This window comes from Physeter macrocephalus, chromosome 8 (genome assembly GCF_002837175.3).
Source record: "Physeter macrocephalus isolate SW-GA chromosome 8, ASM283717v5, whole genome shotgun sequence".
In the NCBI taxonomy this organism is placed as follows: domain Eukaryota; kingdom Metazoa; phylum Chordata; class Mammalia; order Artiodactyla; family Physeteridae; genus Physeter; species Physeter macrocephalus.
This window is the reverse complement of record NC_041221.1, coordinates 129,080,903-129,102,767: the sequence shown is the minus strand read 5'-3', so window position 1 is coordinate 129,102,767 and position 21,865 is coordinate 129,080,903. Positions and strand designations below refer to the sequence as shown.

Genomic DNA, 21,865 nt, shown 5'->3' with positions numbered 1-21,865 from the left:
TAGAATCTCCATTCAGTTCACAATCCCACTCCTCTACTCCAGTAGTTGTTTGCTGCTAGTCCTCACTGAATCTCATTCTGGAACACATGCAGCTTAGTATTTGGCCAAAGGCTCATGGGTTCCTTGTACAGATTGCTGGTGCCCCATCTCTGCACAAAAACCCCACCCCTGTACCCTGCCTCACAATTCACAAACACCTCAGCAAACCCAAACTTCTTTCTTTGTTTCATCTGCCTAGTGACTACTGTTCTCTGTTGGGTTCTAACTCTATGCACTGAAGTTTGCAAAATATCCCTACGTAGAAAACTAGAATAAACGTGTAGTCACCGCATATATTTCTCTTTTCTCAAAAATCACAGCCCTGCACCATCTGTTGCCCAATGCCTGAAAAGAGTGGATTAAAATATTTTTTCCAGTTTTATAGTTGTTCATCTTGGGAGCACAAGTATGATACTCACTACTCTATTGCAACCAAAATCACAAGCCCTGGATTCAGCCTTTTTTTAAAATCATAAATAACTTTTGTTGGACTTTTCATGACTTTGGGGCATAAATTTAACTTTTATATTAATTCATGAAATTGTTTAACAAATATTTATTAAGTACTTTGTAGCTTTCATTTGTTGTTTTGGTTCAAAAATGACAGGGGTTTTTTAAAATAAATTTATTTTATTTATTTATTTTTGGCTGCATTGGGTCTTCCATGCTGTGCGCAGGCTTTCTCTAGTTGCGGCGAGCGGGGGCTACTCTTCGTCGTGGTACGCAGGCTTCTCATTGCAGTGGCTTCTCTTGTTGCAGAGCACAGGCTCTAGGCACGCAGGCTTCAGTAGTTGCGGCACGCGGACTCAGTAGTTGTGGCTCACGGGCTCTAGAGCACAGGCTCAGTAGTTGTGGCACACGGGCTTAGTTGCTTCGCAGCATGTGGGATCTTCCCGGACCAGGGCTCGAACCCGTGTTCCCTGCATTGGCAGGCGGATTCTTAACAACTGGGCCACCAGGGAAGCTACAAAATGACAGTTCTTTCCTTTGAAGCATGGAAGACAGAGAAGTTAAACAAAGAATAGAGAAAGGAATGTTAAACATTATCATAAGAGAAGTACAGGCTGCTTTGGGAGCACAAAGTAAGGGCATCTAACCTATTTAGGAGAGTTCTGGGAAGGCTTTCTAAAGGAAGTGAATATTTAAGCTGAGACCCGACAGAGATAAGCAAGAGTTCGCTGATGAAAAGATCTGAGTCACTGAATGGCTAAAGTAATTTCAGAATGTTTGGTGCAGAAAGTAGGGAAAAGGGAAGTAAAGACAGAAAATGGTTTCAGTAATTAAAAGCTTTCTGAAACATGTTAAGGGTTTTGGACTTAAAGCAATGGAAAATCACTAAAAGGTTTAATCCAGGGGAAAAGCATGCAAGAGATATGCATTTTTTAGAAGAAGCATTTTGTCTTTAGGGTAAACAGACTGGACTGAGGTAAGACAGGAAGCTGAGAGTAATCCAGGAGAAATTCAGGATATAGACATCTCAGTGAGGAGCTTTTCGAACCCAGGGACTTGATCCTATCATTTTGTTAGGGGAACCACTGACTGAAACTGCCAACCCTGGCCAGGCCCCACAGTAACCACTCACGTGAGTTATCTTACAACAGGAGGTCCTGGTAAGGAATGCATGACTAAACAAGCTACCACCAACTGGAAGAACTCGGGAAAGGTCAAAAGGAGAGAGGAGACACCAGTCCATATGTCCTACCAACCTCCCAGAATCCTTCTCACTGGACTGCATCTTGGCTGAGCGATGTGTGAGCCACCAGGAAGAACACTGAGTCAGAATGAGTGGCCAGAGACAACCCAGAAACTAACCCCACTACCAAAAAACCCAAGACTGTGAGCCACGTGGCTGAGCAGTCCTCCTGGGTTCCCTTACCCTACTGCTCTCCGCCCAGGTGCCCCTTGCCAATAAAGTCTCTTGCTTTGTCAGCACATGTGTCTCCTCAGACAATTCATTTCCCTTCCTCTCGGGCCCTGAAAGGGGTCCCCCTTCCTGCAACAATTTCATCCCAAGGAAAGTAGCTGCTGAGGTCTTAGTCCACAGTAGTTAAACAAAGGATTTTTCCATCTGTGTACCAGAAAATGAGTTAATTTTTTTACAATGTGCCTGACTAGCAGGCCAAACACACGTATTTGTTCTCCTGGCATCTACCTTTCTGTCAAGTATCAAAATAGTAAATGTAATTCAGAGAAGGGGTATCTTGTAGCATTTCAAGCACAATATTGTTGTTGATGCTCTTACTGAGGAAGAGTCACTTCAAAAAGAGTAATTTAGATTAAGCTAATTTATTAGGGCAGAGAAACATATATTACACTTTAGAACAATTTCTATCCGAGATAAATAAAATAAAATAAAGTAAGTCCTTCTCTTTCCAAATAATCTAGTTGTAAAACCATTAGATGTGGCACAAGAAGGTACACATCCATGCTGGCTGGAGGTGGGGGGACATGGTAGCTCAACATAAAGCATGCTAACTGAGCTTCAGTAGGCTGAGAAGGGTATCCATATGGGGAGATAGCTTAGCACAGAGTTTCAAAAGTCCAAGGATGTCAGTTCAAGCAGGATAAAAAGGGCATCTGTGAGTAGGGATGACCAAGTTCAGGAGGAGAAGGCCGATGTCCATACTGGGAGAAGGCATGATGTGGAGATTCAGAGCCTGACAACACTGAGGAAGGAATCCACGTGACGGGGGAAGCCTGCTAGGGTAATTCAGATCCCAGATTAGAGAGGGCATCCCTACAAGAGAGCACCTGGTAAAGAGTATTAGGGATTGAGAAAGGTAAGTAAGCTGTCCATGGGTGGGAAATGGGAGGTGGCCTTGCATGGGAAGTCAGAGCATAAGCAAAATGGGAAAACGTCCATTTGAGAGGGCCAGCATGAGGAGTTACAGCCCAAGCAGGGTGAAGAGAGCTTGCACATGGGGGTAGAGTTGGTTCAGTATGGAGTGTTAGAGTTCTAGGGCAGTGATAGGAGATTCATTACATACGGGGGATTGATCAAATAAGTAAATGTATTAAGAATACAGTCAATTCCTTGCTTCTCACTTCATTCATTTTATTTACCAGGCAAATGCCCAACCTTGATTAAATCCAACCTTCCAGCTTAATCAGTGCTTGCCATTGAGCAGCTGAACAAAACTGAAAAAACACAACCATAATGACTGATCTCCCTATAAATTTTCACCCACAAACCTCAAGTGACCCCCTGACACTGTCATGTAACCCTTTAACACTTCCCTAATCAATTTACTCTGAGATAAAGACTACTTTACACTTTTACTAGCCTCAATCAACCCCTTCTCCCACCCTCAGCCAATGATTTCACTTCTTTTTTCCACTTACAATACAGAAACAATCAAAAGAGAATTGATTCATTCTCTCAGTACTAAATTTTCCATATATACTCTGCCTACCATCCTTTTACAATGGATAAACAGCGTGCATTCCTGTTAACTCTTTCAGCTGAGCAATGGATCCTATCTCCTCTTGCCTATTCAAGGATTTTGCTCTGTGATTATCTTCTCCCTTGCATCAATTTTCCACTCTTTCCAGGGTCATTCCTATCAGTTTATAAATGCTCTAGTATCTCCCACTTTTAGGAACACAACATATGGGAGCAAAATGGGATAAAGGAACAGCTGAAGAAATAAGAATCCTGACAATTTACAGTATCAGCCAAAAGCAAAACAAAACTGTTAAGATGCAGACAACAGAGAAGTGAGCTTCTGAGGGTTCAGGTCAACTGAGGAGATGCAAATTAGATCAGAGGAAGAATGGAAGGACTGATGTAGCCGAAAGTTTGAAAGAAGTAAAGGAGAAAAGTGGGAAGTTAGGCAAATGGAGCAACATGGAAATCAAAGTTCCTAAGAAGATAGAAACAACTGAACATAGGTAAGAAAAATTATTGAGGAGAACCAGAAAAATTCAGGCGTTTGTTTAAGACAAGGTAAACAATATTAGGTTCAGGATCAAATTAAAACAGGGAAAAGGAAAGACAAGAGAAGCTGAAGATATAAGAGGGTGAGAGGAATTGAAATAATGAGAAGAACATAGCATAGAGGAAAACTGAGGGGATGTGGGCAATTCAGGTAAGGGGAATGGCTCCATCCACAGTAGGAGGTGTGAGTGACTCAGGAGAGAAGACATGATGAGCAAGTGTGGGTGGGATCTCAGAACTGGGAAATGAGAGCAGCCGAAAAGTGGGCAGTAAGTGAAGAGAGCTAAACCACGATGGCCAGAAGAACCACAGAGAGGACATAAGCAGACAGCTGAGAAAAACAGCTCTAGAAATATGAAAGCATTTGGGAAGGGGTGGGTGACAGATGAGATTGGCAGAGATACAGAGCATCAATCAACATGGAAACATCCAGAAAATACATACATACATATGTAAAAAAACAAGAACAATAGCCAACACCCTCCTTGATCCTGAAAACCTTTTCAGCTATTGCCCTATCTCTCCTTCCACTTATAGCAAAATTCACAAGACAATTCTATGTGTTTCACTTCCTTACCTCCTGTTTTCTCAGATTACTAAAACTGGTTATGTCAAGATCACCAATGGCCTTCCCATAGTCAAACCTGCTTCTTACTTGAGCTATCGACATTTCTTTTTTTAATTTTTACTGTAGTTGATTTACAATGTTTGTTAGTTTCTGCTATACAGCAAAGTGAATCAGCTATATGTATACATATATCCCCTCTTTTTTGGATTTCCTTCCCATTTAGGCCACCAGAGTACTGAGTAGATTTCCCTGTGCTATACAGTAGGTTCTCATTAATAATCTATTTTGAGCTATCAACATATTTGACACAGTTGATGACTCCTCCTTCTTGTCACACTTTATTCTTTTGTCTTCTAAGACACTATTCTCTGTTTTCCTTACTTTACTAGTTGTTCTTTTAGCATCTTTTGCTGGCTCCTCCTCCTCTTTCTTATTTCTAAATGCTAATGTGCTCTAGGCTTAGGTCTTGGATCTCTTCTCTATATTCACTTCCTGTGTGATCCCATCAGGCTTTAAGCCTAACTACACACATATATAACTGTATGCATCAATGATTCCTAATTTTCTTTCTTTAACTTAAACCTCTCCCCTGGTCATACTTCTACTTACCTACTGGACATCTCCTTTGGATATCTAACAAACATCCCCAATTTACATGAGTTTTTTTTTTCTTTTTCTTTTTGACTGTGCCGTGCAGTTTGTGGGATCTTAGTTCCCCAACCAGGGACTGAACCTGGGCCCCCGACAGTGAAAGCGCTGAGTCCTAACCAATGGACCGCCAGGGAATTCCCATCCCAATTTACATGTTTAAACTAGAGCCACCCAAATCTCCTTTTCCAGTGTTTCCTCATTACACTATTTTTCTACTTGCTCAAGTCAAAAAACTTGGGAGTTCTGCTTTATGCTTCTATTTTTCTGCTACATCACTACCCAAATCATTAGCTAATCTGCTGGTTCTACCTTTAAAATACAGCCCAGATCCAAGCATTTCTCATACTTTCTACCATTACCACTTAATCTAACCACCAATATTTCTCACCTGGATTACCACAAAATCCCCTTTGTTAGTCTTCACCCTTCTACCCTTGCCACCTACAGATGGTCTTCTCTCAGCAGCTAGACTGATCACTTTAAAATACAGATCATGCCCTCTTCTTGCTTAAAATCTTCCAATAGATTCCTATTTAAATTAGAACCCAAGGTCCTACCAGATCTAGACCCTTCAACTACTCTAATTTAATTTTCTACCAGTCTTCCCCTACCATTTTGCTCCTTCTTGTGATTTCCTGAACACACCAAACATGCTCCTACCTCAAGGACTTTGCACTTAGTATTAACACTGACTGGAATATTCTCCCCTCAGATTTTGAGTGACTCACTCCCTGTTGAATGAATGAATAAATATTTAAAGATAATTTGTTGCTATGTAGAAAAGAGAACTTCAAGAATGAGGCAGGAAAAAAATTAAAATAAATAAAAAAATAAAAAAGAATGAGGCAGGAGGTTCTCTCTAAATAAATCCACTTCTTACTATCAAAGAAAAAAAAAAAAGAATGAAGCAGGAGGGACTTTCCCAGGGGTCCAGTGGTTAAGACTGTGCTTCCACTGCAGGGGGGGATGGGTCTGATCCCTGGTTGGGCAGCTAAGATCCCACATGCCACATGGCACGGCCAAAAAAAAAAAAGAATGAGGCAGGAAAAACAAGTTTGGAGACTACCAGAATAATTCAAAGGGAAAAGGGTGGTGGCTTGGACCAGGAAAGGAGCAGAGATGGAATGAAGGGACATATTCTGGACATATTTTAGAAGAGTAGGTAAGAACTGCTTATGAATTAGAAACAGGATGAGATAAAGGAATCACTCAAAGGATGGCATACAGATTTTTGCATTAGCAAACATGTGGATGATGATATCATTTATTAAACTGGAGAGTACTAAGGTAGTAACAGGCTTGAGAATGTGAAAGGGATGGGGGAACAGAGAACCAAGAGTTCTATTTTGAATATGTTAAATGTGAGATGCCCATTAAATAATCAAACAGCTGGACATATATATCTAGAGTGTAGGAAAGAAGTTAGGGCTATATATATATAAATTTGGGATTCATCAGGATAGAACTGTTAGCGGAACCACTGACCGAAACTGCTCGCCCTGGCCAGGCCCTATAGTAACCACATGCATGAGTTATCTTACAACAGGAGGTCCTGGTAAGGAAGGCGGAACTAACAAGCTACCACCAACCGGAATAATTCAGGAAAGGTCAAAAGGAGAGAGGAGACGCCAGTCCATATGTCCTACCAACCTTCCACAATCCTTCTCGCTGGAATCCATCTTGGCTGAACGATGTGTGCACCACCAGGAAGGACCCTGAGTTAGAATGACTGGCCAGAGACAACGAGGAAACTATCCCCATTACCATAAAACCCAAGACTGCGAGCCACGCGGCTGAGCAGTTCCCCTGGGTTCCCTTACCCTACTGCTCTGCGCCCAGGTGCCCCTTGCCAATAAAATCTCTTGCTTTGTCAGCACGTGTGTCTCCTCAGACAATTCATTTCCAAGTGTTAGACGAGCAATATAACCAATACTTAAAGCTGTGAGAGTGAATGAGATCCCCCAAGAAGAGCCAGGCAAAAGTAGACTCATCAAAGGAGACTGAAGTATGGCCAGTGAAAAAGGAGGTACGATTTTATGGTGTCATGAAAGCCAAGAGAGCAATGTTTTTTAAAAAGGGAGAAACAAATATATCAAATCTGCAAAGAAGTTATTGAGAATTAGAAAATAACCGTTTTATCTGGCAGTATGGAGATTACTGGTGACCTTACAAGAGCAGTTTTAGTGAGGGAGAAAAAGGAGAAAAATCTAAACAGCGTAGGCTGAGGAGGAAAGGGGAAGCAATAAAGTGAAAACAATCAGTACACACAACTCTTGTGAATTTTGCTATAAACTGGAACAAAGTAGTAGCCAGAGGTTGATCTGCAGTAAAGGGAGAGTTTGTCTGTTTGTAGACTGAAGATACCATACCATGTTTATATGCTGATATAAATGATCCCCTAAAGAGAGAGAAACTGCTAATGCAGGAGCAAGGACAACTGAAAAGCAAAATGCTTGACTTGGCAAAAGGGACTGATTTGATCCAGCCTCCGAGAGGACTTAATTGACTTTAAGATAAAACAATAAACAATTTAAAGGTCTCCTCTTATAATTATTATTTTTAGACAATGAAATAGCTTTGTATCATATATTAACCAAAAAAAGAGACATGTATGATGATCAATAGCTCCTGTTATTTATGTGTTAATACCACACCAAAGGTTACAACCTACATAGATAAAACTACACAACTAGCTACCTGGCTACAAGTCTCCCCAAAGCACCAGGTCCAGAATGGGTTTCAGGCTTATTCTCCTGAAAAGAAAGAGATCTATTTTGTCTATTAATGTCAGGTTGTCCAACTGAGTGCGTTACACCCACATCAAATCACACTGGGCTAATAGAAGCAGACATCAAAAATATATATGACCCCGCCAAATGGCTCCATTCCTTTGGGCAGGGTAACCCAAGCACTGACTCTATCTGGACCAGGATCAAAATTGTTACCAAACGTAACCTGGTTCTTACTCCTGCTTAGGCCACTGGTTACAATAGTTCTTTTATTGGTCTTTGGCCCCTGCCTTTTTAATCTGCTTGTTAAATTTCTCTCTTCCAGATTACAATAGTTTCACATCAAGATAATGGTGATGCAGAGATTCTGGCCATTCCTCAGAACAGATCCTGCTGGAATAACAACAGAAGTCACCCTGGGCCCCTTAATAAGACAGGGCGAGAGCTCCGTGAACCCAACTAGGTAGGGTCTATGAGCCACATGCCAGCCTGAAGAAGCTACGGAAGACAGACCTTTGCCCTACATCCTCCCCATAAAGATTTCTTGGGGCTCATGTCTCGCAGGGGAGATTTGAGGCAGGAGATAGATGGCCCCCAGGCTGAGCAGCTGGAGTTTGTCCCCTGTGGACAGATACTCCAAGATGAATAGCAAGGAGCAAGGAGGAGCTGAGCTCTGCCCAGATAAAAGGTAAAGAGACCACATGTTCCTCATTCTCGAGGTCAAGGAGACCTTCCCGACTACAGTTGCACAAAATCCTCGGGGGCCAAAATGGGAGGGGGCGCCACCCTATAGTAGGTGATGTCAACCTACCCATAGGCCTCTTCACTAGAATCCATCTTGGCTAAGAGACGTGTGTGCACACAGGGGAGGACCCTGAGTTAAACCAAATACAGGCTCAGGGCCAGACAAAGCAAGATGACTGGCCAGAGGAAACCCAGAAGAAATGTCCCATATAAGTGACTGAAACAACCACGAGGGCGCAACTCTCTCTCTGAGCCCGCCGGTGTGAGTCTATTCACATGTACTCTTTTTCCTCCTAATAAACACTTTACTTGTTTCACTACTTTCCATGTCTTTGTGGAAATTCATTTCTACAAAGCCAATGGACCAGGGCCTTGTCACTGCCCACTGGCCCTGGTGGTCTAGTGGCTAGTATTTGGCGCTTTCACTGCCACGACCTGACTTCAATCCCTGGCCAGGGAACCGAAATCCTCTTCAAGCCACGGCAGGCCAAGGCCACCTGAGATCACTTTCATAATCACAGACTTATCTTTAGTCACATAAACGTGGAAACAACTTAAAAGACTATCAACAGGGCTTCCCTGGTGGCGCAGTGGTTGAGGGTCCACCTGCCGATGCAGGGGACACGGGTTCGTGCCCCGGTCCGGGAAGCCTGTGCTCCACAACGGGAGGGGCCACAGCAGTGAGAGGCCCGCGTACCGCAAAAAAAAAAAAAAAAAAACCCCAAAACAAACTAAAAAAAAAAAAAAAAAAAAAAAAGACTATCAACAGCGGGTCAGCTAAATAAATTAGAGAATATAAACTCAATGAAATACTATTTAGTAATTAAAAATAATGAAACAAAGATGTAAATATATTTTAACATATCCGCAGTATATCACCAAATAAATATTTGATGTGTATTGATACAATGGAAAAATAAAATTCTACTGATGTATTAAAATATTTACATGAGCGTATTTATATACACACACAGATATGTTTTTATAAACACAGAAAAAAGCCTGGAGGAAATACACAACAAACTCTTGGCAGGTGGGGTAATGAGAGGCACATGACCCCACTATATACATGAACAAGAAAAACCTATTCAGGGAGAGGGATAAATTAGGAGTTTGGGATTAACAGATACATACTACTTACTATATATAAAATAGATCAGCAACAGGGATTTACTATATAACAGGGGGAACAATATTCAATATCTTGTAATAATCTATAATGGAATAATCCGAAAAAAATATGTATATAACTGAACCACTTTGCTGTATACCTGAAACTAACACAATATTGTAAATCAACTATACTTCAATTAAAAAAAAAAAAAAAAGAAAGAAAGAAAGAAAAACCTACAGGCCAAAATGCGTATAGAAAAGCCTATGTCCTATACACACCCAGAGTTTAAACACCATAATTCACAGGACTTCCCTGGTGGCACAGTGGTTAAGAATGCGCCTGCTAATGCAGGGGACACAGGTTTGAGCCTTGGTCCGGGAAGATCCCACATGCCGCGGAGCAACTAAGCCCGTGCGCCACAACTACTGAGCCTGCGCTCTAGCGCCTGGGAGCCACAACTACTGAGCCTGTGCTACCCATAGCCCTCTTCACTAGAATCCATCTTGGCTAAGAGACACGTGTGCACACAGGCTCTCTAGAGAGCCCCAACTACTGAAGCCTGCGTGCCTAGAGCCTGTGCTTCACAACAAGAGAAGCCACCGCAGTGAGAAGCCAGCACATCGCAATGAAGAGTAGCCCCCACTTGCTGCCAACTAGGGAAAGCCCATGTGCAGCAACGAAGACCCAACACAGCCAAAAATAAATAAATAAATCAATTTATTTAAAAAAAATAAATATCCTTCAAACATTCATACACCAAGACTTTCATCATGGTACATTTTAATGAAAAACTAAAAGCAATCTAAATGTAAGAAAATGATGCAATTATTAAAAATGTTCATAAAAGGTTACATGTTTTAAGTAGGAAATACTTCAGACATACAAAAAAGTAGAAAGATTAAAACACCCATGTATCAAACACCCAGATTAATATAGTTTTTTAATAACATGGGACTTTATTATAATGTTAGGTGGAAAAACACCTCAGAATACAAAATTAGAGTATGACTTCAGCTATATAAGACTGTACGTAAAGGAGAAGAAATACATGAAAGTGTCAACAATGGCTATCACTGGGTGCTAAGACTGTATGTGGGTGACTTTCATACCTCTTCATACTTTTCCATTGCCAAATTTTCTACAATGAGCTATCATCACTTCCATAATTATAAAAATTTTATTTTAGGGACTTCCCTGGTGGTCCAGTGGTAGAGAATCTGCCTTTCAATGCAGAGGATCCAGGTTCGATCCCTGGTCGGGGAACTAAAATCCCACATGCTGTGGGGCAGCAAAGCCCAGGCACCTCAACTAGAGAGCCTGCATGCCACAAACTACAGAGCCCACGCACCACAACTAGAGAGAAAACCCACATGCCACAACTACACAGAAGCCCGCGCACCGCAACTAAGACCTGACGCAGTTGAGAATCCGCCTACCGATGCAGGGGACACAGGTTCGTGCCCCGGTCTGGGAAGATTCCACATGCCGTGGAGCGGCTGGGCCCGTGAGCCATGGCTGCTGAGCCTGTGCGTCCGGAGCCTGTGCTCCGCAATGGGAGAGGCCACAACAGTGAGAGGCCCGCGTAACACACACACACACAAAAAAGTACAAAGTTTTACTAGCACCATTACCTTGGGATCATGAACGAATGTATTTCCTTTGGTTCCAGGGGGAAAATCTCCAGTACAAATATATTTTAGACATTCAATGATGGTCTAAAGAAATAGAAAATTATATTATTTAGTTATTAGAGAACTGCAGAATTTAATCATAAAATGTTAACTCATTATAAAATATTACTACCATAGAGACTATAAAAGATATGATCAGATAAAATTTGACATTATAAAACCTGTCATATAAATATGATTAAGTGTTAAAGAATAATTGCTGTAAGTTCATAGAAAAGCTACATACTTAACAAGCTTTTGATTTATCAGGCTTTTACAAAACTGTTTACTTCTAGTATTTACTTCTATTATTAACCTGGGATACTTTGAATTCTCATGTAGGAATGTTAAAACTCTAGTCTTAAAAACTGTATTCTCAGGCTTCCCTGGTGGCACAGTGGTTAAGAATGCGCCTGCTAATGCAGGGGACACAGGTTTGAGCCTTGGTCCGGGAAGATCCCACATGCCGCGGAGCAACTAAGCCCGTGCGCCACAACTACTGAGCCTGCGCTCTAGCGCCTGGGAGCCACAACTACTGAGCCTGTGCTACCCATAGCCCTCTTCACTAGAATCCATCTTGGCTAAGAGACACGTGTGCACACAGGCTCTCTAGAGAGCCCCAACTACTGAAGCCTGCGTGCCTAGAGCCTGTGCTTCACAACAAGAGAAGCCACCGCAGTGAGAAGCCAGCACATCGCAATGAAGAGTAGCCCCCACTTGCTGCCAACTAGGGAAAGCCCATGTGCAGCAACGAAGACCCAACACAACCAAAAATAAATAAATAAATCAATTTATTTAAAAAAAATAAATATCCTTCAAACATTCATACACCAAGACTTTCATCATGGTACATTTTAATGAAAAACTAAAAGCAATCTAAATGTAAGAAAATGATGCAATTATTAAAAATGTTCATAAAAGGTTACATGTTTTAAGTAGGAAATACTTCAGACATACAAAAAAGTAGAAAGATTAAAACACCCATGTATCAAACACCCAGATTAATATAGTTTTTTAATAACATGGGACTTTATTATAATGTTAGGTGGAAAAACACCTCAGAATACAAAATTAGAGTATGACTTCAGCTATATAAGACTGTACGTAAAGGAGAAGAAATACATGAAAGTGTCAACAATGGCTATCACTGGGTGCTAAGACTGTATGTGGGTGACTTTCATACCTCTTCATACTTTTCCATTGCCAAATTTTCTACAATGAGCTATCATCACTTCCATAATTATAAAAATTTTATTTTAGGGACTTCCCTGGTGGTCCAGTGGTAGAGAATCTGCCTTTCAATGCAGAGGATCCAGGTTCGATCCCTGGTCGGGGAACTAAAATCCCACATGCTGTGGGGCAGCAAAGCCCAGGCACCTCAACTAGAGAGCCTGCATGCCACAAACTACAGAGCCCACGCACCACAACTAGAGAGAAAACCCACATGCCACAACTACACAGAAGCCCGCGCACCGCAACTAAGACCTGACGCAGTTGAGAATCCGCCTACCGATGCAGGGGACACAGGTTCGTGCCCCGGTCTGGGAAGATTCCACATGCCGTGGAGCGGCTGGGCCCGTGAGCCATGGCTGCTGAGCCTGTGCGTCCGGAGCCTGTGCTCCGCAATGGGAGAGGCCACAACAGTGAGAGGCCCGCGTAACACACACACACACAAAAAAGTACAAAGTTTTACTAGCACCATTACCTTGGGATCATGAACGAATGTATTTCCTTTGGTTCCAGGGGGAAAATCTCCAGTACAAATATATTTTAGACATTCAATGATGGTCTAAAGAAATAGAAAATTATATTATTTAGTTATTAGAGAACTGCAGAATTTAATCATAAAATGTTAACTCATTATAAAATATTACTACCATAGAGACTATAAAAGATATGATCAGATAAAATTTGACATTATAAAACCTGTCATATAAATATGATTAAGTGTTAAAGAATAATTGCTGTAAGTTCATAGAAAAGCTACATACTTAACGAGGTATACTGAAATAAAATAAAGAATTATTATTTGAGGGAAAATTTCTCTATTTCTAATTAAAACCCTTTAAACTAAGTCAAGTTTTTAATAACAATGGCTAAAGTAAAATATGGTCACCATAGTTGACAACACTATACTGTATAAATGAAATTTAATGAGAGTGTAACTTAAATGTTCTCACCAAAAAAAGATAAATACATGTTAATTAACTAGATGGGGGAATCCTTTTACAATATACATCTGTGTCAAATCACCATGATGTATAAAGAGCCTACAATTTATATGTCATTATACTACAATAAAGCTAAAATTTTTTTAAAAGTCGAAACTAAACAAATGGCTAATATCTACAAAGACCTTACTATGTGCCAGGTATTGTACTACCCACTTTCACATACATTAAGCTTTTAATTCTCACATTAATCCTAGGCTGTAGAAACTATTTTTTAAAATAAACTTATTTATTTATTCATTTTTTTATTTTTGGCTGTGTTGGGTCTTTGCTGTGCACGGGCAGGGTGAGCGGGGGCTACCCTTCGGGGCCATGTGCGGGCTTCTCATCGCAGTGGCTTCTCTTGTTGTGGAGCACCGGCTCTAGGCGCGCGGACTTCAGCAGCTGTGGCTTGCGTAGGCTCAGTAGTTACGGCGCATGGGCTTAGTTGCTCCACAGCATGTGGGATCCTCCCGGACCAGGGCTCAAACCCGTGTCCCCTGCATTGGCAGGCAGATTAGGAGGGGCGGGTGGAAAGATTTGCAATAAAAATGATTAATCTTTAAAATAAAAAGAACTAAAAAGGCGAATCAGTCAAGTTCCCAGTTCTCAGTAAACTACTACTGAAAAATGTTTAGTTTCACTTATATCATAATTAATGAAATGGAAAATAAAATACCATGAGATACTATCTTATACCTATTAGTGAATCTCTTTATCCTTATAATACCTTCTGACATAAATTATCTTTTTCTGATATTTATATTGGTACATCAGCTTTCTTTTGATTAGTATTTGTCTAGTATGTCTTTCTATCCTTTGATTTTTAAACCTCTTAATGTCATTTTGCATGAAGTGAACTGTTATTCCTGATAAATTTGGATGTATTTCTCATATCTTGTTTTGTGCCTTTTCCCTCTTTTTCTCCTTTCCAGGTTTCTGGATTGGTTGAGTTTTCATTATTGTTTTATTCTATCAGTTTTGAAGTTGCACATTCTATTTTGATTCTTTTAGTCATTATTCTTGAATTTTTCACGTGCCTATTTTGAAATCTGAAGTTAATACCTTTAGTATCCTTTTAAACAGTACAAGAACCATAAAATGCACCAAATCTGATCACTCCTTGCATCTTAATCTTCCACATGATCATTGCTTTTTTGTTCCATGTTGTCTTGAAATCCTCTGAGTTATTTTTTAAAACCAGCATTATTTATTTGTGTTTACCAACATATTTATCAAGCTTTTTTACTACTACTGCTTCTTGTATCACACCTTCCTTTGTGGTTCATTTCACTCATTACATTAGCAGAACTATTAAACCCTAGCGCTAAAGAATCTTGAGGGAAAGAAATCTATCCCACAGTGCCGATATCAGGATTAAACAAAGTTATTTTTGTGAAAGTGCTTTATAAATGGTAAAACACTGTTAAAATACGAGATTTATTTTTTGTTCATTGAATATTATTAGAGGGTTAATCTGGTAAAATGTAACAAAGCTATTAAAATCATCACACAAGTTCCTCAGCATAAGGAAATATTTTTTAAATTATACAGAGACCTTTTTAGTAGCATTGTTTGTAATTGTGGAATACTAGCAACAACCCAAATGGTGAAGTAAACTGTGGTACATCAATTTCATCTAATAGCAGGTAACCATTAAAATAATAAGTAGCTACATGAAAGAGAAGTATTAATAAAAAAAAAGATAAACAAAATTGCACATATTCATTGATTACAACTCTGTAAAGCTGTCTTAGTAAAGATTGGAATAGGTCAACAAAAACCTAATACAGTAGTTGCTATGCTGAGGGGAAGAAGTTCTGTGTTTATTTTCCTATGATGTTATTTATCAATTAAAAAATTATTTAAAAGATATACTTGGAGATTGAAAGGATGGAGGTTAGAATAAGGTCAAGAAAAAGAAAGAGATGCTATCATTTTACATTTAGTCACTGCAAAAAACATTGTGGCATCATGCCCTGTTAATTGATTAGAATCAGTTCATAGAAAAGTCATTTGACCTTAATGACTACACAGTTCGTAAAAAAACACAGGTTGGGGCTTACATGGTGGTGCAATGGTTGAGAATCTGCCTGCTAATGCAGGGGACACGGTTTGGAGCCCTGGTCTGGGAGGATCCCACATGCTGCGGAGCAACTAGGCCCGTGAGCCACAACTACTGAGCCTGTGCGTCTGAAGCCTGTGCTCCGCAACAAGAGAGGCCGCGATAGTGAGAGGCCTGCGCACCGCGATGAAGAGTGGCCCCCGCTTGCCACAGCTAGAGAAAGCCCTTGCACAGAAACGAAGACCCAACACAGCAAAAAAAATTAATTAATTAATAAACTCCTACCCCCAACATCTTCTTTAAAAAAGACACAGGTATCAGTTTTTAAAAACATGTTGCCAATTTGGAAGCCACCAATAGAGACAAAGGTTTTAGGGCAAAAGGATGAATGTTGCCTACTAATACAACTTTTCAACACCAAAGTCTTTTTTCTAAACTATACAATTACTAGTAATTCTTAAAAATTCTCAATACTGTTTGCTAATTTCTTTCTATTCTCCTAAAATAATGTGGGTTTTTTAAAATACCATGGTAGTTCACATTAGTTTGTTCTCTATAGATGAGCTGACAGCTTTGCTCTTATCTTTTTTCCAGGAGTCCTGCCAAAGTTGTTTCTATTATCAGGCTCCTGGCCCCAGGGAATAGACTCCTTCAGTTTCCACAGTATTCACATTAATGTGTTCAACTAATACAACCAAGTTCCTGCTTATTCATTCAGTTATTTATTCAATAAACATTAATTGAGGGTGTACAATAGGCTGGTCATTGAGGATAAAGAGATCAATTAAATAAAACCCTTATTCTCAAGGAGCTCACAGGCTAGTGAAGTAAAAAAGTCCCAAGTGCATGACACTTATGGGATACAAAGTCTTTTTATGTAATAATAATATAAACAATCATTAACTTTTTTCAATTTGCAAGGTTATTTTTAATAAACTTTTATTTCATTTAGCTTTAGATTTGGAGAAACGTTGAAAGAATATTATAGAGATTTCCCGTGTACCCTGTACCCAGTTTCCTCTGTTGTTTGTATCACTATGGTACATTTGTCACAAGTGGGTAACCAACATTGGCACATTAACTAGACTCCACAGTTTCTGGGGGTTTTCTTCGTTTTTACCTACTTAGTTTTAGGGGGTTTTCTGTCTGGGATGTCATCCAGCATACCACATTGCATTTAGTCATCATGTCATCTTAGATTCCTCTGGGCTGTGACAGTTTCTCAGACTTTACTTGTTTTTGATGACCTTGACAGTTTTAAAGAGTACTTTTCAGGTATTTTGTCCTTCAATTTGGGTATGTGTAATATTTTTCTCAAGGTTACACAGAGGTTATAAGTTTTGGGGAGGAAGACCGCAGAGATAAAATGCCATTCTCATTACATCATGTTAAGGGAACATGCTACTAACATGAGTTACCACTGTTGATGTTGACCTTGATCACCTGGCTGAGGTTTGTCAGGTTTCTCCATTGCAAAGTTACTCCTCTCATAATCCCCCTTCCAGACTGCACACTTTAAAATGAATTGTATTCCACACTTATCTTAAGTGTATCCCACACTTAAAGAGAATTATGCTTCATTTCCTTGGGCTAGAATATCTACAAAAATTACTTGGAATTCTGCATAGGAGATTAAAATTATTAACTTTTGTTTGCAGGTTAACATTAATAAACCTCTTTCAAATACATTATTTTATGGTCCCTGCTCAGAGAGTTTGCAATCAGGTTGGGGAGATCAGACTAATAGAGGAATAGTTATTGACTTATGAAAACATTATAAGAAATGTAATTTTGTACACTCATGTTCATAATGGCATTATTCACAATAGCCAAAAGATGGAAGCAACCCAAATGTCCATTGATAAATGAACGGATAAACAAAATATGGTATATGCATACAATGGAATGGAAGATTATTCCACCTTAAAAAGGAAGGGGAGTTCCCCGGTGGCCTAGTGGTTAGGATTCCGGGCTTTCACTGCCGTGGTCCAGGTTCAATCCCTGGTCGGGGAATTGAGATCCCCCATAAGCCTTGCGGTGAGGCCAAAAAAAAAAAAAAAAAGAAGGAAACTCTGCCACGTGCTACAAGATGGATGAACGTTGAGGACACTATCCTACATGAAATAAGCCAGTCAGTAAATGACAAATACTAAATGATTCTACTTATCTGAGTTACCTAGAATAATCAAGTTCATAGAGACAGAAAGTAGAAGTGTGGTTGCCAGGGGCTGGCAGGGAGGGGGAAAACGGAGAGTTGTTGTTTAATGGGTACAGAGTTTCAGCTTTGCAAGATAAAAAGCGTTCTGGAGATGGATTGTACAACATTATGAACATACTCAACACTACTGAACTGTATACTTAAAAATGGTTAAGATGTTATGTTTTATGTTACATGTATTTTACCACAATTAAAACATTTTTGAAGATACATAATTTTGAATAGGATTTTTAAATAACTTGCCCTCCAATAGGGACCCACAGTTACACTGTAGATCAGAGACTGCAAAATAGCACCCTGTATGGTTCTTAAAACTATGAATTGCCAACATTGAAAAATCAGGAGATTATACATAATAATCAGGATTTCTGGCTTCTTTGAAAAATTGGATGAGTTGGCAACATAAGTCCAAGGGTGTCACATGGCAACAGTCAGCTGGAGCTGAGCAGTACTTGCCACCTGGAGACAGGTCACTCTGCTGCAGTTTTCTGCAGCCCCACCATCTGTGCTGTTGTCAGACCTTGCCCATCTCACTCATTTTCATAGCCAGCATGACTCCCTAAAAATAGTGAGTGGTTGGTGAGTTTTCTCCTGCTTAGTGAACACTAGTACAGTGGTGTCTCAATCCTACACCACCTAGATTCCCTGTGCAACCCTATAACAGAGAGAAGTTTAAAACTCAGAACTTCGTGTATTTAAGGTACTAAAATAACAAGTCACTTGGCAGTTCCTCTGAAACCTTCATCTAAGCCCACACTTCCTCAGTGTAGCCCAAAGGAGCTGAGGAGAACCAGAACAAACTCTCTCTATGAAATCTTCTGGGGAGAGAAGGCTCTGCCAGAACTCAGCTTTGGTTTTGAAAGCACCATTTTAAGAGCACCTTGATCCAGTCTATTGTGATTCCTACCTCACTCCTGCAGCAAGCCATGGTCACTCCTGCAGTCTCAAGGAAAAGGTCTTTCAAGTGTTCAAACCAGGCATGTCTAACCAAGAGTCCAAAACTTTAGCACAAACAAAACCAGACATGGTACAGGAAGGCTGCCACCAAAGTCCCATACTACTTTTATCCCACCTGTGCAGAGCTGTGACTACCCCCATGTAAAAGGCTTGACGGGACTTCCCTGGTGGTCCAGTGGTAAAGAATCTGCCTTACAATGCAGGGGATGTGAGTTCAATCCCTGGTCAGGGAACTAAGATCCCACATGCCACGGGGCAACTAAGCCCGCACGACACAACTACTGAGCCCGCGTGCCTCAACTAGAGCCCGTGCACCATAACTACAGAGCCCAAGCGGCCTGGAGCCTGTGTGCCACAACTAGAGATGAGAAAACCTACACGGCACAACTAGAGAGAAGTCCGCGCTGCAAGGAAAGATCTCGCATGCCTCAACAAAGATCCTACATGCCACGCGGACTTCAGCAGCTGTGGCTTGCGTAGGCTCAGTAGTTGCTCCACAGCATGTGGGATCCTCCCGGACCAGGGCTCAAACCCGTGTCCCCTGCATTGGCAGGCAGATTCTTAACCACTGCGCCACCAGGGGAGTCCCACGTAGAAACTTTTTTTTTTTTTTTTTTTTTTGCGGTACGCGGGCCTCTCACTGCTGTGGCCTCTCCCGCTGAGGAACACAGGCTCCGGACGCGCAGGCTCAGCTGCCATGGCTCACGGGCCCAGCCGCTCCGAGGCATGTGGGATCCTCCCGGACCGGGGCACGAACACGTGTCCCCTGCATCGGCAGGCGGACCCTCAACCACTGCGCCACCAGGGAAGCCCAGAAACTATTTTTTAACCTCCATTTTACAGAGGAGAAAACTAAGGCATGGAGCATTTAGGTCACTTTTGCCCAGTCTCACAGCTAATAAATGGTGAAGGAAAAAATTTGTATTAAAGCAGCTAGGGCTCATAAACACTAAACATACTAGTCTCTCTACCAGTAGAGCACTTAATACAATGCTAGGTACATAAAAGGCATTCAATAAATAATATTTCTACATAAATAAATAAAAGTAGACAAGGGTCTGGCATTCCACTCTCAACACTAAACCTTATGTCTTTTTCTATGCTTTTCACTTCATTTACTCCTCTCCCTGTTACAAAGATACCACCTTGCTTTTTCTCAAAGCACCCTTTCAGACCAGAGAGTCTCTTGGCTGTACTTTTTTCATAATTGCATACCATTCCAGGTCCAAGTCAAATTTCTAAATATTTCCAGTACTGGAGCACAGTATATAAGTTGCGCTCCGATCTTTTATTTTGACTAGGTAAGAGCATCCTAACAAAAAAATACTGTCCCAATTTAAACAAGCCCCAACGCATGTTTCATTTTAAAATTATGTCATTTACTTATCATTTATTATCTTAGTCGGCATAGACAGTCTAATTAAACTCATATATTTATCATATTTTATAAGTTTTAAAGAAATCCTGTACGGGGACGACTACCAGGAAGTGAACGCTATGCCATGTGAGTAAGGAACGATAAAACATCTATGTAGACAAAAAGGCTTCCTGTGGGACTGTGAGCTCGCTGAGCCCGGACGGAGGTAGCTCCCGGTCTCTTAGGATTATGATGGAAACCCTGTCCACCGAACATGACTGAACACAGGAGTCTGGTCGGTTCCTGAGGTCGCAGTGGCCTAAAGGCCACACCAAGCCACGCCCCTGGGCCGGGAAGTCAGCCGGAGACCCAGGTACACACTGGGGCCCCAGGAGCTGAGTCATATGGACTCCTCTCATCCTAATCAAGAGTTCCGAACTCTGCAGATATTTTACTCCAGATTTCTAACGCGTGGCGACCCGTAAACTGAGGGCGGCTACTTAGAACTTACCGTTTTCCCCGCCCCATTGGGTCCAACCAAAATTGTGAGGGGACTGAAGAATGTGATAATTTGTTTGTCTTTATCCTCTATTCCAAAACTCCGCACGCCCAGAATGCTCATCTTTTCGATCCGGGACATGTTTGCAAATGTTTCTTTTCAAAACAGCAAGGGTCTAGAGCCCAAGGTTCACCAAGGTTTAGCAGTGAGGCCCGAGCAGAGCAAGAGCGGGTCTTAAGGACTCGCGCGTCCCAGGGTCGGGAGGCTCCAGGTGAGAGCGAAAGCTCGGGCTGGAACCGTTCCTCCCACACCGGCTTTCTTCCCTGCTGGAAGGCGAGAGTGGGGGTGGGGGCCAGCCCGGGGCTGCCCGCGGCAGACGCAGAACACAAACCCGAGGACACCGCGACCGTGGGCACTCACAGACTCCCGCCTCCGCGGCGCCGCGGGTCACGTGGGGCGCTACGGCCTGCGCGCTTTTACGCCGCAGGCCCGGGGCACGCCGGGAAGTCAGGGGCCCGCTGTGCGCGCGCAGCTCTGGGTTCCGGGAACCTTACTGCGCAAGAAGGTTGAGTGCAAGGTCATCTAGAAAGCGGATTCTGGCTCCTTGCTGGCGGCGGGGGCGGGGCGGGACAGCACTGAGAGGCACTAACTCTAAGAGAAGACAAAGACTTGTGATGGACAGCGCTTCTCAAAGTGTGATCTCGAGACTCCTGAAGCGGAGGGGGGTGCGGTGTTCGCTCCTGTCAAAACTTTTTCTAACAATACTAAGACGTTATTTGCCTTTGCGCTCTCAGTCGCTCCGTAATGTACTGAGTTTTCTAGTAATTACGTGACGTGCGGGTTACCATCGCAATGATGGCTAATGGAATGTGTGCTTGTATATTCTCGTGCTTTTAAAAAAAATTCAAATTTAGTTTCTACTTGAGTAAATATTAGTAGTTATAACTCACGTAAAAGCCCTTTGGGATCCTCAGAAAGGGGTTTAATACCAAAAGTTTGTGAACTGCCGTTGTAGACCAAAAGCCAAAAAGCTATTATAAGACTATAAAATGTTATGAAAATATGTGAAGGAAATCCACTGCTATAAGTACCACCCCAAGATAGGAA

General features: G+C 41.4%; 1 protein-coding gene across 2 annotated transcripts in view; it reads right to left on the bottom strand.

Annotated features, from left to right (window-relative positions):
* Positions 1 to 21,212, bottom strand: part of RAD50 (RAD50 double strand break repair protein) — a 132,057-nt gene extending 110,845 nt beyond the window's left edge. The window contains exons 1-2 of one of the 2 annotated variants that reach the window (XM_024118526.3): positions 20,771 to 21,212; positions 13,158 to 13,241 (exon numbers count right to left, since the gene is read on the bottom strand). In XM_024118526.3, coding sequence (XP_023974294.1) covers positions 13,158 to 13,241; positions 20,771 to 20,899 — 213 coding nt within the window. In that variant the 5' untranslated portion in view covers positions 20,900 to 21,212. The remainder of the gene's footprint in view (positions 1 to 13,157; positions 13,242 to 20,770) is intronic. The other variant, XM_024118516.3, reaches the window with a different exon arrangement.
* Positions 21,213 to 21,865: the final 653 nt, after the last annotated feature.